Consider the following 14,367-nt stretch of genomic DNA (forward strand, 5'->3'; position numbering starts at 1 on the left):
AAATTTTGCTATTCTGACTGGGGTGAGATGATATCTCATAGTTGTCATCTTCATCTTCTTCCCCTTCTACATCTTCGTCTTCATCTTCATCTTCTTCATAAAAATCATCCTCTTAATAAAAATCATGCTCTTCTTCATCCTCCTCTTCATCATCCACCATTCACCTCAGCATCTGAGTCAGGGGTTTCTTGTCCCCTTGGTCATAGGCATCCAGGTAGGTCAGCTGGGATAGGAGCTTGAAGATGCTCTCCGGGTCATCATTCAAGTTGGTAACCTCCCAGTTAAACAGATCCAGGCGTTTCAGATTCTCCTATTTTTTTTTCCCAAGGTGCTGATATCAGTTTTTCTGCTAACATGTCCAGACTTCCAAAGATTCTATTTTCTCTGTGCTTAAGCTTTTTCAATTTTGGTAATTTGGGGAGATTTGAAAATGAAATCAAGCCTACATCTATTAAACTGAGGAACTCTAAATTCATAAATTCAGCTGTTAAATCCTCCGTTTTCCCATCATTTGACTTGCAGTTGTCCAGGACAAGTTCTCGGAGAGCTGCCAGGGTCTAGTTTCTCAGCTCCAGGTGGATCCTTCTGTCCAGGGTGCCCCTCTTCTCCCCCTCTTCAAACTTTACTTTCTATGGAGGGAGTAGAAGGGGAGTGGTGTCCAGCCTGCACAGCGAAGGCTGCTGGAAGCGGGGTGCTGGTGGCTGCGTCCAGTTGTGTGTTCCTGGGCGGTGGGCGCTGCGCAAGCAGAGCCTCTGGAGTGGAGAGAAACCATGGAGGGAAAAGGGGAGCTGGAGCCCAGCACTGGTCTCACCACCAACCCTGGCCACAGGCCCCCACTGCTAGGACATCTCTCTTCATAGCATGTCCAGAGAACATGAGACGAAGTCTTCCCAACGCTGCTACTAAGGAACACTTGCTGCATTTCTTTTTTAGATCTTCTTTAGCTTCTAAGAGCAGAAACTTATTTTCTCCCATTTCTGTTGAATGTTAAGTAGAAATTCAGACTGTCTGCAGAGCCATGCTCTCTGAAGTTCTAGGATAAGAACTTTATTTTTGTTTTGTTTTTGTTTGAGTTGTGTGTGTGCTTTGAGTGAGCTATGGACTGAACCTAATCATTGAACAGATTTTATTTGATGGCATAAGTTAGTCCCACTTCTTCCTTGCGATTCTCATTTGCCTTTTTCCTTCCATCTTCTCTCTTGCTGCCTTCTGAACTTTCTCCCTTGGCAGACAGTACCTTTATGATCTTCTATGACTGACAGTTCTAGGAAATAAATACCTCCGCGGTGTTACTGTTCAATTATAAGCACGTCTACAGTCATGCATTTGAAAGCTGGACAATGAAAAATGATGACAGAAGAATAGATGTGAGCTGAGGTGCTGGAGAAGGTTACTGATTATCCAAGGACTGCCAATAGAACCGACAGTTCTGTTATGGAAGAAGAGCAACCAGCATGTGCCTCAGAAGTGAGGGCAGCAAAACTTGCCTCACTTTGGGGCATATAGTCAAGAGGGACCAGTCACTGGAAAAATACATCCTGCTGGGAAAGGTGGAGGGGCAGAGAAGGAGAAGATGACTCTCAACCAGATGGACTGATGCTGACGTTAACAATGAGCTGGAGCTCAATGGGGAGGATGGCAAAGGGCAGACAGATTCATTAACACAAATAACAGCATCTATGAATACCACGCTCCTTTAAAAGGTCGGCTATGTGAGACATTCTTCTAGGTGGTCTAGCGCTGGTCTGTGCATTGATGTACAGAGGTAACTCGTGGTCGCTGTGATGCTGAACACTGGGACACTGATGTGCCAAACGTGGCAATGGTCACCCATGGTGAACAGTGTTTGCTGCAGCTTCCCAATTAAAACAAGCCTGGAAGCAGGAGCGGCATCCACTTCCAAAATGGCTTGCCTCCAGAAATTCTATGTATGAACAGTGCTCAGGCCTTTCGTTCATAGGGTCACTATGAGTCGTTTACGACACGACAGCACCTAACAACAACAACATGCGAGACAAAAGTATAGCTGAGAATTTAAGGGACCAAGGCAATTAAATTAGGAAATGGAACCACCAAAAAGGAAATAAAGAGAAAGCTGACACACTGAAAAATGTAAGCCGTGCCTCTGAATAACCACAGAAACTGTAATAGACCCTACTTTGCTGTGTGAACTTTCTTCACAAACACAGTATCATAATAACTATTAAAATTCATTTGGGACAGTGCTTGACACATAGTAAATACTCAAAGTTTAGCTGTCATGTTGTTGTTTTGTATCATAGAGTCAGAAAAGACTCATAGCTGACCCTCTGGTGGGTTTTCAGAGGCAGTGAATCACACAGGAGGAACCACGTGCCTTTGGGATTGCAGCACAGATTCCTGCCACTAGGCCACCAGAGCTCCCATAGCTGTAACAGGCATTATTTTAATTCCTTTCCTAGTCATAAATTTCCTCACAACCGCCTCCCTACACCCTTTGAACTCTTGTTCCTATGAACAACTTCCCTAATTCCCTCATCCTCTTCCTTAACTTGCCTTCTATTTACACTGTGGTCACTAGAATAAACCTGCATGTGGTTCCGAGGTAGCTATTCAGTGAAGGTATCTCATGTTTCCTTCCATAAAGACTTGAAGAACATTGTCCTAACTTTTCTTTTTTAAATTTTAATTGATATTTTAATGAAATTTTATTGAGAACTTGAATTTCCATTTATTCATTGTTGCATATTTTCCTCCCTTCTCACCTCCCCAGTTTGCTTTTCTCTTTTAAAAAAAAAACCCAAAAACAAACTTCCATTGTTGCACAATTTCCTTCCCCCTACACCGTAGTCCATTTTGCTATGAAGCTCTTATCATATAAATAATACCTAATCATATATTTCTTTTAAACAGTTCTTTCCCTCATCTGTTTCAATACAATATGTTATTAATCCCCCCAAATCCCACATCAGTCCTGTTTTATAACAGTGGTGTTATGCAACATTTGTCCTTTTGTGACTGAGATAGTTCACTCCTAACTTTCCATGATCACATCTAGCCACTAGGCATCTACCATTAGAAGACATTTCCCTCTTAACACATTTGCCTTAAGAGTTTACAAGAGCATCATGCTATATCTCTTTATCTTTCCACATTTCAGATGTCCACCTCTCCCGAACCAAAGACAGGAGTCATAATAATTTCCAGCTACATCTCTTCTCAAGGAAACAGCCTGAATCCACAGGCTCTCTTGTCCAAAGCAGCTGTGTTTCTGCTCTAGTCCTACTTCCACCATCACAAGTATGTGACGAGCACACTGACTCAACACCACCTGGCAAGAGCTTCAAAAGAAAAGGTGGTCTAACCAGATTCCTTCAAGAAATCCTAACTGGGAAAAGAGGGCGAAAATAAAAGCCACCAATGGGAAGAACTGAAGCAAAAAGGATGTTGCAGCTGGAGGACACCTGCAAATGTTTTGAAGTTGTGAGGGAGCAGAGTATACAAGGAAAATGGCATCAGCTGCCACTGAGTTGGTCCCAATTCATAGTGACCTCAGGACAATGGGACTGGGACACTGTGACCAACAGAGTTTGCACTGGACGACTCTCAGAAGCAGATCACCACTCCTTTATTTCTAGGTTGGTTGAGTCAAAAAGCTCCACTGAAATTTATTCAACACCAAAGCAACATGCAAATGTCCACAGCTAGACTAGTGGTGACTATGCATCACGTGAGCTGGCTGGAACCGGAACGCATGTCCTCCATGTGGAAGGGAAGAATCCTACCATCAATCACAGGGTTGCACAGTTTGATGAGTGGAGGGAGGGGTGTGGGTAAAACAAATGGTAAAGATCCAATAAGAAAAACAATGTACATGAATTTTGTAAGTAAATAAGTATAAAGTAAAAATTTTCTTTAAAAAATAATCTTATCATTTGGTCACCAATGCCTTAGCAAGGAAAACTAAAACAATTAAGAAGTTAAGAATAGCGAAGAATACAGGGCATAGCTAACAAAGAGAAGGGAAAAGCAGAGCCACAGAGAGAAGTAGGGGGAATATTTAAAAATTAAAAAACCTAAAAGTTAATTCAGCTAATTCAGCTGCCAAGGCCTTTTCCAATCCCAGTAACTCAGGAGTGGGTAACTAGCCACCTCCTCTAAAGGTAAACGTAAGCAAGCTTGCTCACTCACTGGAAAGGTATCACCTTTATTAGCGTATGAGTCATCCGCCTCTGAAGACTGACACTTGGTTCTATTCATCTCATGCCTGTCATCACTGCAGTAACTTGAACACTCAAGTAAATGATCACTGAGTCTTGCCTTGAATAGTCAGACCCACTCTAGTTTGGTACCTTGCTTCCCAAACTACACATTTTTTTTTCTTGTTTTTAAATTCCCCCCACCCCAAGCTGTTTTACAGCAAAGCCACAGCAGATGTACCATTTAATTGATGCCATCCTCAAAGTATGGCCCCAAGGCCCAGGCTACTCTTTCTGTTCCCATAGAATCTCTCCTAGACCTTCCCCATTCACCTCAAAGCACTTCTGGTTCCTCTCTTAGTCAATTCTCAAGAATTCGAAGCTATCAGGAGCCTGTCCTCTCTGATCTAAGGCTGCTCTCCTCTAACTTCTCCACTCTCCCATTCTCTCCAGTTGCTGCCATGAGAAGCTAAGAAGTGATTTCCTATTTTCTAAGTGGCTTAGGATCAGTAAAATATTTAAGGTTTGGAGGTAAGAGTTTCATTTTACCCTTGGGAGATGACTGGTATGTAGCTGCCAAGTTGCCACCACAGCAAGACAGGTCCATTCTGTTACCAGGATCAAACAAACAAACAAACAAATAAAGCCCTCACATCTACATTAGGTTTGTCTAATATCTGGGGCTTGAACACCACTTTGGTCTTTTTCTTAACTAACCTTATCTCACATTTTTTATGGGCCTGAAAGGGGATGGAGAAGTTAAAAATAGAGTTGCCAAGCAAAGTTGCCACTGACACTGGTATTGTTGCTTACCTGCAGTCCACTAAATGAAGGAACAAAATAAACTCCTTGAGAATCTTCTAAACTTTTGGCCATTCCTTCAGTCTCAGCAGCATCTGTGAAAAGATCTGCAAAGACAGAAGCAAGGGTAAACAAAACGCTGATGCATGATTACTATTCCTCCATGGGAATGTGAAATTATTCCAAGATGTCTGTGCAATTAAAAGAAATACCTCGATAAGATTTCTCTTTTCCAAAAGACAACAAGTAAAATCATTTCAGTAGTATCTTTGATATATTAACAGTTGAATTCCTGAGTGACTTTGGAATTAACATGGTGACCAAGACCAGAAAGAAGACAAAGACCCTTGTGTGGCAGTCACCACAAACATTACTGTCTTTGTAGAGCCATAAGTTGGTTTTATCCTATCATCTGTCATTCTTTTTTTTCTTTAATATCAAATTTTAAAAAATTTTTTTATTTTTATTATTTGTGTGTATGTGTACCATCAAATCAGATCTGACTGGTACAGGAGGAGATTGTCCCTCCTTTCCCAGCAGAGCATCTGGTGGATTCGAACCATGCGCCTCTGGGATTGCAATGCAGCTTCTTGCCACCAGGCCATCAGAGCTCCCCTATCATCTGTCATTCTTAAAATGAACAAGTGACTAAAGCAGGAAGTTTATGGAGCAATAATGCGAAAGCTCCAATTCAAGAAGCTGACAGAACACCATGTGCCACCCAAGAAGGTATGTGCTCACCCATGTTTACTGCTGCTTTGTTCACAATAGCAAGGAGTTGGAAACAACCCAAGTGCCCATCAAGAAATGAATGGCTACAGAAGCTGTGGTATATTAAAAAAAAAAGGGAATATTATGCAGCATTGAAAGACAAGGGACTCGTGAAATATTATAAAAAATGAGTGACCTTGGAGGATGTTATGCTGAGTGAAATATCTCAGTAACAAAAGGATAAATATTGTATAGCGCCACTGTTGTAAAACAGAACTGACATCAGAGTTGGGGGGAAACTAAGAGGGGATAAATAATGTATACTGCATTGAAACAGATGAGGGAGAGAACTGTTTAGGAGGAATATATGATTAGATATTACTGTCATGACAAAAGCCCAGAATAAAAGCTGCATAGTGGAGTGAACTGGGGGTGGGGGTGAGGCTGGGGGGTGGGGATTGTATAACAATGAAATAATTTGTTTAGGTGTTGTGTTTTTTTTTTACTTTTCAAAGAGAAAAGCAAACTGGGGGCAAGGGGTGGGCAAGGAGGAAAATGTGCAACTATGAATGAATAGAAATCCAAAGTCTCAGTAAACGTTCATTAAAATTCTTTTTTTAAAAAATATACACACACACACACACACACACACACACACACAGAGCATGTCTTAGTGTAGCTAATAAGTGCCTCTTTGTTTTCCTTATCAATTACATCTTTGCACTGGGACCTGGTTCCCTGTTTTTTGTCCCTGTAGTGAGTACATGCTGTTCCACTTTGCAAATGTTACAAATTTACTTCTATGCCAGTCTGGTATTTTTTCCTTTATAAATAAACTCTCTTCCTGTTTCAGAGCTTTCCTTTAACAGTGATATTTAGACAATTCATCTGGAATAACTACACGTGTGTCTTGGGGCTTTTTTCTGGGGCAGGGGGGCAATCTCTGCCTGATACTTGTCAATCATTTCAGTCTAAAAACTCAACTTTTTCTTCCCCTTAAAGAAGTCTGTTTTCAATTATTTCTTCCATTACTATATTTCAATTTATTAGTTTCCCACTTTTTGGTAAAATAACATTCTGGAAAAGGCACTTATTTACCTACTTCATTGCTGTTCTCTTCTCCCTATCTTTTTTATTCTTATTCAGTGAATGTTTACAAATCATATTGATTTATTCAATTATTGACATTTTATGTATAACATTGTTTTTATGTATCACTAAGTTATCTACGACTCATAATGATCCTACAAACAAAGCTCTGAACCCTACCTTACCCTGAGCCAATCTCAGTCTCTGACACACCTACTCCCATTATCACAGTCACTGTATCAGCCCATCTCATCTAGGAGCTTCCTCTCCTGTGCTGACCCTCTAGCCTTCCAAGCATCATGTCCTTCTCCAAGGACTAGTACTTCTTGACAAAATTCCCTAAGTATAAGAGATGGAGTTTCAACATTCTAGACTCCAAGGAGAAACCTGGTTTCACCCTCTCCAAGACAGCCGTGTTTATTGTCTTGGCAGTCAGTCCATGGTATGTTTAATACTGTTCTCTAGCAGTACAACTCAAAGGCATCAATTCTTCTGTCATCCTTAGTCACTGTCCAGCTCTCTAATGCACAGCAAATAACTGTGAATACCACGACATTGATCAGGCACATCTTAGTCCTTATTTTGACACTGTTACTCTTCAGAGCTCTGGAGAGGCCCCTGACAGCAGACTTTCCCAATTCAACTCATCTTTTGATTTCCTACCTGCTGGTGCCAAGAGTACTGATCATGGAACTGAGTAAGAGGAAACTGTTAACAATCTCAATCTCTTCTCCATCTATCATGATGCTGCTAACTGGTCTAGTGGTGAGAATCTTTGTTGTTGTTTTTTTTATGTTGAGCTTAAATCCATACTTGAGACTGCAGTCCTTGGCCGCCTTCAGCAAACGCTTCAGGTCCTCAGGTTCAGCAAGCAGGGTTGTGTCATCTGCATAATGTAAGTTATTCATGAGTATACCTCCAATCCTGATGCCACATTCCTCCACAGAGAGCCAAGCCTCCAAAATGATCTATTTACACAGATTAAAAAGGTCTGGAGAAAGGATGCATTTTTTAAGCACTCCTTTCTTGATTTTGAACCATGCAGAGTGATTAATTTATTACCATGTCCTAACAAACTCTTATCATATGCTGCCTTTCCCTTTACCGAACTTAGATATTTATTAACTTTTACTCCCTTCTCCTTCTCTTCCAATCCCTATTAAACCTCCAAGATTGCTTATATTCTATGTAAACCTTTCCGTAGCCTTTTATAACTTATATGACAGTTGTCCTTTTGTGACTGAGTTATGTCATTCTCTGTACTTCTTACCCTTTGGTTCTAATTTCATTTCTTTTCATTTTTAAATTCTTTCTGATCCTCACTTTACTTTTCAGAATTTTCCATCCTACTTTTAATATTTTTTTATACTTTCTGTTCCTAAAAGTTCTCTAAATATTTCTTTGCAACAGTTTTTTTACCAAATATTTTTGGCTTTTCTTTTTCATTGTCTATTTCTTCTATATTTCTGTCTGCATCTACAGGAGTCACTTATAGTTTGTTCAGTTTGGCTACCTTCCTTTTAGGAATGATGTGCTCTTAAATATTTTATCCTCCCTTCATATTTCCAGCCAAGGCTGTGGGAATGGTATATAGTAACAGTTAAGGAGGGAGGAAGTTCACGTAACTCAGGTTCCTCTACATGTGAGCATAGATAATTAGGGTTTCCCCTCAGCTTAGAAGCGGAGCTGTTCACGCACAGCACAATTAATGTGCTTTCTGGTACTGCACATGACAGGGACCATTCTAGCTCCTTCTTCTCGACATGCTGGAGGGACAGCAGACAGACTAGCAGGCAAGTCCCCAAGAGATTACTTATAGGGTTCTTGCTATCTCGGTATTTTCATCAAGAACCCAGATGGTGTCCCTTATAGTCTTCACAGTGTCCATGAGAACCTGAGGTTGTATCTACCACCCCAGCAGGAAGAAGAGGGAGCCAGGGCCATGAACTATACTCAGATTAGCATCTTCTCTGAATCCTACTTACTATCAGTAATACTTAACTACTTATCACCACCTAAAATCAATACATAAATAAGAGAATGTTTATGTCATCTCTAATGAGAGACTGCATCTCTCTTGGGATGGCATCCAAAGACATGGAACCAGTTTCCTGTATTTCTAGTAAACAAAGGTGCTGGATAATTTTAAGTGTGCACAGGAAGTCTTCTGGGGATTGCCTCGAGCAGGCACATATCATATGCAGCGATTAAAAGTTATCTTGCTAAGGAAAAGTGGTCCCCTGACCCTTGTTACTGGAGGACAGCAGAGACGGGAAATGCCTTGACTATAGAGAAGGAATAGCATTCTTTGACCTTGATCTTCCCAGCCAGATCTCACACATAGGTCCTCTTTGCTTGAAGCTTTCTTGTTTCAATGCCTCTCCATCTTCCAAATTACTTTTATTGTTCACTCAAGGCTCCGCTGATACAGCACTTCTTAAAAGAAGCACTCTGAGTTTCCAGAAGCACTCTGAGTTTCCAGGAGTCCCTGGGTGGCTCAAATGGCCATGTAATAGGTTGGCAGTGCAAAATCACCCAGAAGGGTGACCTGTTTCTGAAAACTCACGAGAGCACAGTTCTACTCTATATAAATGGGATCCTCATGACTCAGAATTGACTAAAAAGCAACTAGTTTGGGGTTCCTTATTGGTTTTATTCCCCCTAGTTTTGCATACTACTGCCATTTCTCCTTCTCATCATTTAATACTAACAGTTTTAAAAAACAAAACAACTTCACCAAAAAAGACATTCAGATGGAAAAAAACACATGAAGAAATGTTCTAAATCCCTAGCTCTAAGAGAGATGCGAATCAAAACAACTATGAGATATCATCTCACCCCAGTCAGAATAGCAAAATTTAACAGAACAGCAAGCAACAAATGCTGGTGAGGTTGTAGAGAAACTGGAACCCTTATTCACTGTTGGTGGGAGTGTAAAATGGTGCAACCACTGTGGAAGGCGGCATGGCACTTTCTCAAAAAGTTGCAAATAGAGATACCATTTGACCCAGCAATTCCACTACTGGGAACATACCCTGAAGAGACCATAACTGATATCCAAGCAGATATATGCACACCCATGTTTACTGCATCTTTGTTCATAATAGCAAGGAGTTGGGAACAACCTAAATGCCCATCAACAAACGAATGGATAGTGAAGCTCTGGTATATTCACACAATGGAATACTATGCTGCATTGAAAAACAAGGAACTCATGCAAAATTATTCAAAATGGGTGACGCTGGAGGACATTGTGCTGAGTGAAGTATCTCAGTCACAAAAGGACAAATACTGCATGGTGCCACTACTGTAAAACAGGACTGACATCGGGTTTGGGGGTAGACTGAGAAAGATGGGTTTAATAATGTATTCTGCATTGCAACAGATGAGGGAGAAAACTGTTTAAAAGGGAGATGTGATTAGGTATCTTTATCATGACAGGAGTCCAGAGCAAAGGCTGCATAGTGGAGTGGACCTTGGGGGAGGGACTGTAAAACAATGAAAGAATTTTTCTTTTACTTTTCCAAGAGGGTAGTGTACTGGGGGAGAGGGTTGGGAGGGGAGAAAAGTGCAACAATGAATGAATGGAAATCCAAAGTCTCTGTAAACTTTCATTAAAATTAATAAAAAGAAAGGAAAAAAACCCCAACACCCAAAATCCTGGTCATGCAATGTTGTTGTTGTTGTTGACTGCCTTTAAGTTGAGCACGACTCATAGCAACCCCATGAACAAAAGGACTGAAGCCCCTCTACAACAATCGACATTTATTCAAGTTCAGAGAGTTTCCAGAGGCATTTTATTTAGGAAGTGGATGCCACTCCTGCTTCCAAACTAGATAACAGTCTCAATGGATAAGAGTGTGTACTCATTGGTGTCCCTTAGTATCTAGTCCAGTTCTAAGTGGATACTGAACACTGTAATATTTGTTAATGTCCACTAACTGATGAACAGATAAACTGTGGTATATCCATGCAATAGAATATGATTAAGCAACATGGAGAAATGAAACAGTGATATATTATACAATACAGGCAAACTTTAAATATTATACTAAGTGAAAAAGGTCAACATTGAAAAACCACATATTGTATGAGTTTGTTCATATGACATTTGCAAAACAGACAAATCTAGAGACTGATAGTAGATCAGTGGTAGTTTAAGGTTAGGGGGTTTAGAAGAGTAAGAATGAATGGTCATTGTTGTTATATGCCATTGAGTCACTGGCGACTATGTACAACAGCTCTGAACCTTGCTCTATCCTGAGCTAATTTCATCATCTCTGACACACCTATTACACCTATTACCCCAGTCACTGAGTCAATTAATTTCATCGAAGATCTTCCTCTTCTGTGCCATCCCTTCACCCTCCCAAGTATGATGTCCCTCTCCAAGGACTGGTCCCTCCTTGCAACATGTCCAAAGTATGTTCAGAATTCTTGCCTCCAAGGAGCAGCCTGGCTTTAGCCTCTCCAGGATGAACTTGTTTGTTCTCCTGGCAGTCCATGGTATACTCAGTACTCTTCTCCAGCACCACAGCTCAAAGGCATCAACTCTCCTTCTATCATTCCTAGTCACTGACATATCAAGTACCTGAAAGACCATGGCCTAGATCAGGCACACCTTGTTGTTGTTGTTGTTGTTATGTGCCGTCGAGTCACTTGCGACTCATACTGACCCTATGACAGCCCTAAACTCTGCTCTGTCCTGTGCCAATTGCACCGTCTCTGATACATCCATCCCGATTACCCCAGTCACTGAATCAATCCACCTCATAGAGGGCCTTCCCCTGCTGCACTGTCCCTCCACCCTACCAAGCATGATGTCCCTCTCTAAGGTCCCTCCTTACAGCATGTCCAAAGTATGTTAGACAAAGCCTCAGAATCCTTGCCTCCAAGGAGCTGCCTGGTTTAACCCTTTCCAGGATGAATCTGTTTGTTTTCCTGGCAGTCCACGGTACCGTCAATACTCTTCTCCAGCACCACAGCTCAAAGGCATCAATTCTCCTTCTATCCTTCCTAGTCATTGTCCAACTCTCTGATGTATAACAAGTGATAGCAAAGACCATGGCCTGTATCAGACGCACCTTAGTCTCCAGAGAGACACCATTGCTCTTCAGTACTTTGGAGAGGTACCTAAGAGCAGACTTTTCCATCGCAATACGTCTTTTAATTTTCTGGCTGCTGGTGCCGAGACTGTTGACTGTGGAGCCAAGCAAACTGAAGCTGTGAACAATCTCAATCTCTTCACCATCCATCCTGACACTGCCAATTGGTCTAGTGGTGAGAATCTTTGTCTTCTTGACATTAAGCCTCAATCCATATTGAGTCAGGCACACCTTAGTCTAATAAAATTAGATTGTGATGATGGTTCCAAAATCCTGTGAGTACACTGAAAAAACAAAGCCCAAAGACCTCCTAATTAACTGTAGACTTTAAATGAATGAATTGCACGGCATATAGATTCTCTCTCTACTCAACTGCCTTCATGTTGCAACTGACACACAGTTGACCCTGCAGTGGGTTTTCAGAGGCTACAAATCACATGGGAGGAGAATGTTCATCTTCCTCCCCTGGAGCTGCTGGTGACTGCAAATGCCAAACACGCCTGGCCTCTGGGTCACCACTGCAACTCCGTAAGGGCTATGCCACCAGTGTCTCTCACATGAATTATTTCTTACTTACTAAAGCAGTATTTTAACGGGGGAAAAGAATTTATACCTGCTTTTCTGTAATTGCATCACTCCCTCCTTAATGTATCATGGGCAATGCTCCATGTCAGTAAGAGAATGCAATGGCACTGTTATTTTTAAATGACTACCCTCTGCGTGAATGCACTGTCTGACATTTATTTACTCCATGTTTATCATTAGAGAGGAACTTGCTTTCAATTACTGTATTAAACACATGGATGTGGGCTCATATCCTTGCACACTATACAATTACTCTGTTAGCAAATAAAGAGCAGGAGGAAAGGATCAGTTTTTAATATGATGTGTGAAGTTGAACTGTCCTCCAGAACAGCCACTCTGAGTAACTTGCATTCCAAGGGAAAACAAGGCAACATTTCTCTCTGTATTCCCACCAACATCATGCAGCTTGTTCCTCCTTGACAGCAGACCGTAAACACCTGTATTTTGTTTAAATGTGTTTTTATTTGATTATGGAGTCTGAGCAGCATTTCCCAGTGGCCATCTCATTTCCTTTATGAAATATCTGTCCTAAACTCTGCCCACTTTTCACTTTTCTTCTGACATGCTGAAGATGGGATTTTTTAAAAACTAATTTTATCACTTTTTTTTGTTACCAATTTTACCACTTTTCTTATGGCATGTATTTTCTTATACATGCTGGTATTTTATGACACAGTGACTGCAGCAATAGGTTCAAACATGATGGAGATTGTACGGATGACACAGGACATGGCAAGGTTCTGAATCGGATTTGTTATTCACAAAGGTCACAATGAGCTGTAGTTGACTGGATAGCACCAAACACCTACAACAACAAAGGTTCTTGGCCTTAAAAATTTAGCCTTTTATCTTGACAGCACCTAAGAACAATACATCAGTCATGTTGCAAGGAGGGTCTATTCCTTGGAGAGGGACATGATGCTTGGAAGAGTAGAGGGTAGGTGAGGGAGATGAAGACCCTCAACCAGATAGATTGACACAGTGACTGCTGCAATGGGCTCAAGTGTCTCAGAAAGTGTGAAGAGCTCAGAGGATAGAATGGGGTTCAGATATGCTGTTCAGAGGGTCATTATGAGTCGCACTTGACTTGATGGCACCTAATAACAAAATATCAGAAAAATATGCTAGCACAATTTTTTAAATCTGTTCTAATTTTTGTTTTGAATCTTTTCTTTTATCATAAGTCATTACATGCTTATTTGACTAACCCATTAGTTCTCTACTGATCTAGGGCCAGGCAGCATTCTTGAATTCTTTAAGCTCTGCTTTGTGAAATCTGGTTAGAGGAGGACTTACTTAACTGCTGTGCCCATTTTATGGCAGTTCCCGTGTCTCCTGCATTCCCTTCAGCTAAACACACAACTTCTTGTCCAATCTTCCATCCAATCAGGGGATAAAAACCTTAAAAAAAAGGCAAAGGAAATCACACCATAAATACATAAGCCCCTACAGAGACTTCTACAGTGCCACAATCGGATTAAATCAAGACACAGCAAAGCAGCTCTGAAGTCAGAATGCCTAAGTTCAAATTCCAGCTCCCTGACATTGAGTAGCTATCGCCTTAGAAGTTCTTAACCACTTAGCTTCAGTTTCCACAAATATAAAACATCTGCCTCAGAGAGTTAAGTGAAAAGAAATGGAGTTACAGACTGTGCATGCATAGCTGAAAGCAAAATCAATTTGCTTTATAAACATTCAATAAAAGAAGAACAAAGAATAGAGGTAAATCACAATAAAAAGAGGAGAAAAATGCATGAAATTAAAAATATCAAGAAGTTACAGCACAGCATCTGTCCTAGCTGAGGAACAATATTAAGTTTTGTTAGCTGCATGGAGGTCTATATCCCAAGAAGCACAGAAACAATAACTTGTGGATAAATAAAAGTTATTGCGAAACT

At 40.9% G+C, this 14,367-nt stretch overlaps 1 protein-coding gene across 1 annotated transcript in view; it reads right to left on the reverse strand.

Annotated features, from left to right (window-relative positions):
- Positions 1 to 14,367, reverse strand: part of LOC102846030 (putative glycerol kinase 5-like) — a 92,212-nt gene that overhangs the window by 13,530 nt on the left and 64,315 nt on the right. Inside the window, exons 11-12 of the mRNA XM_006895114.1 lie at positions 13,766 to 13,870; positions 4,992 to 5,086 (exon numbers count right to left, since the gene is read on the reverse strand). Coding sequence (XP_006895176.1) covers positions 4,992 to 5,086; positions 13,766 to 13,870 — 200 coding nt within the window. The remainder of the gene's footprint in view (positions 1 to 4,991; positions 5,087 to 13,765; positions 13,871 to 14,367) is intronic.

The sequence above is a fragment of the Elephantulus edwardii genome, unplaced genomic scaffold, assembly GCF_000299155.1.
Source record: "Elephantulus edwardii isolate Elephantulus edwardi_28Jun2011 unplaced genomic scaffold, EleEdw1.0 scaffold00158, whole genome shotgun sequence".
NCBI lineage: Eukaryota > Metazoa > Chordata > Mammalia > Macroscelidea > Macroscelididae > Elephantulus > Elephantulus edwardii.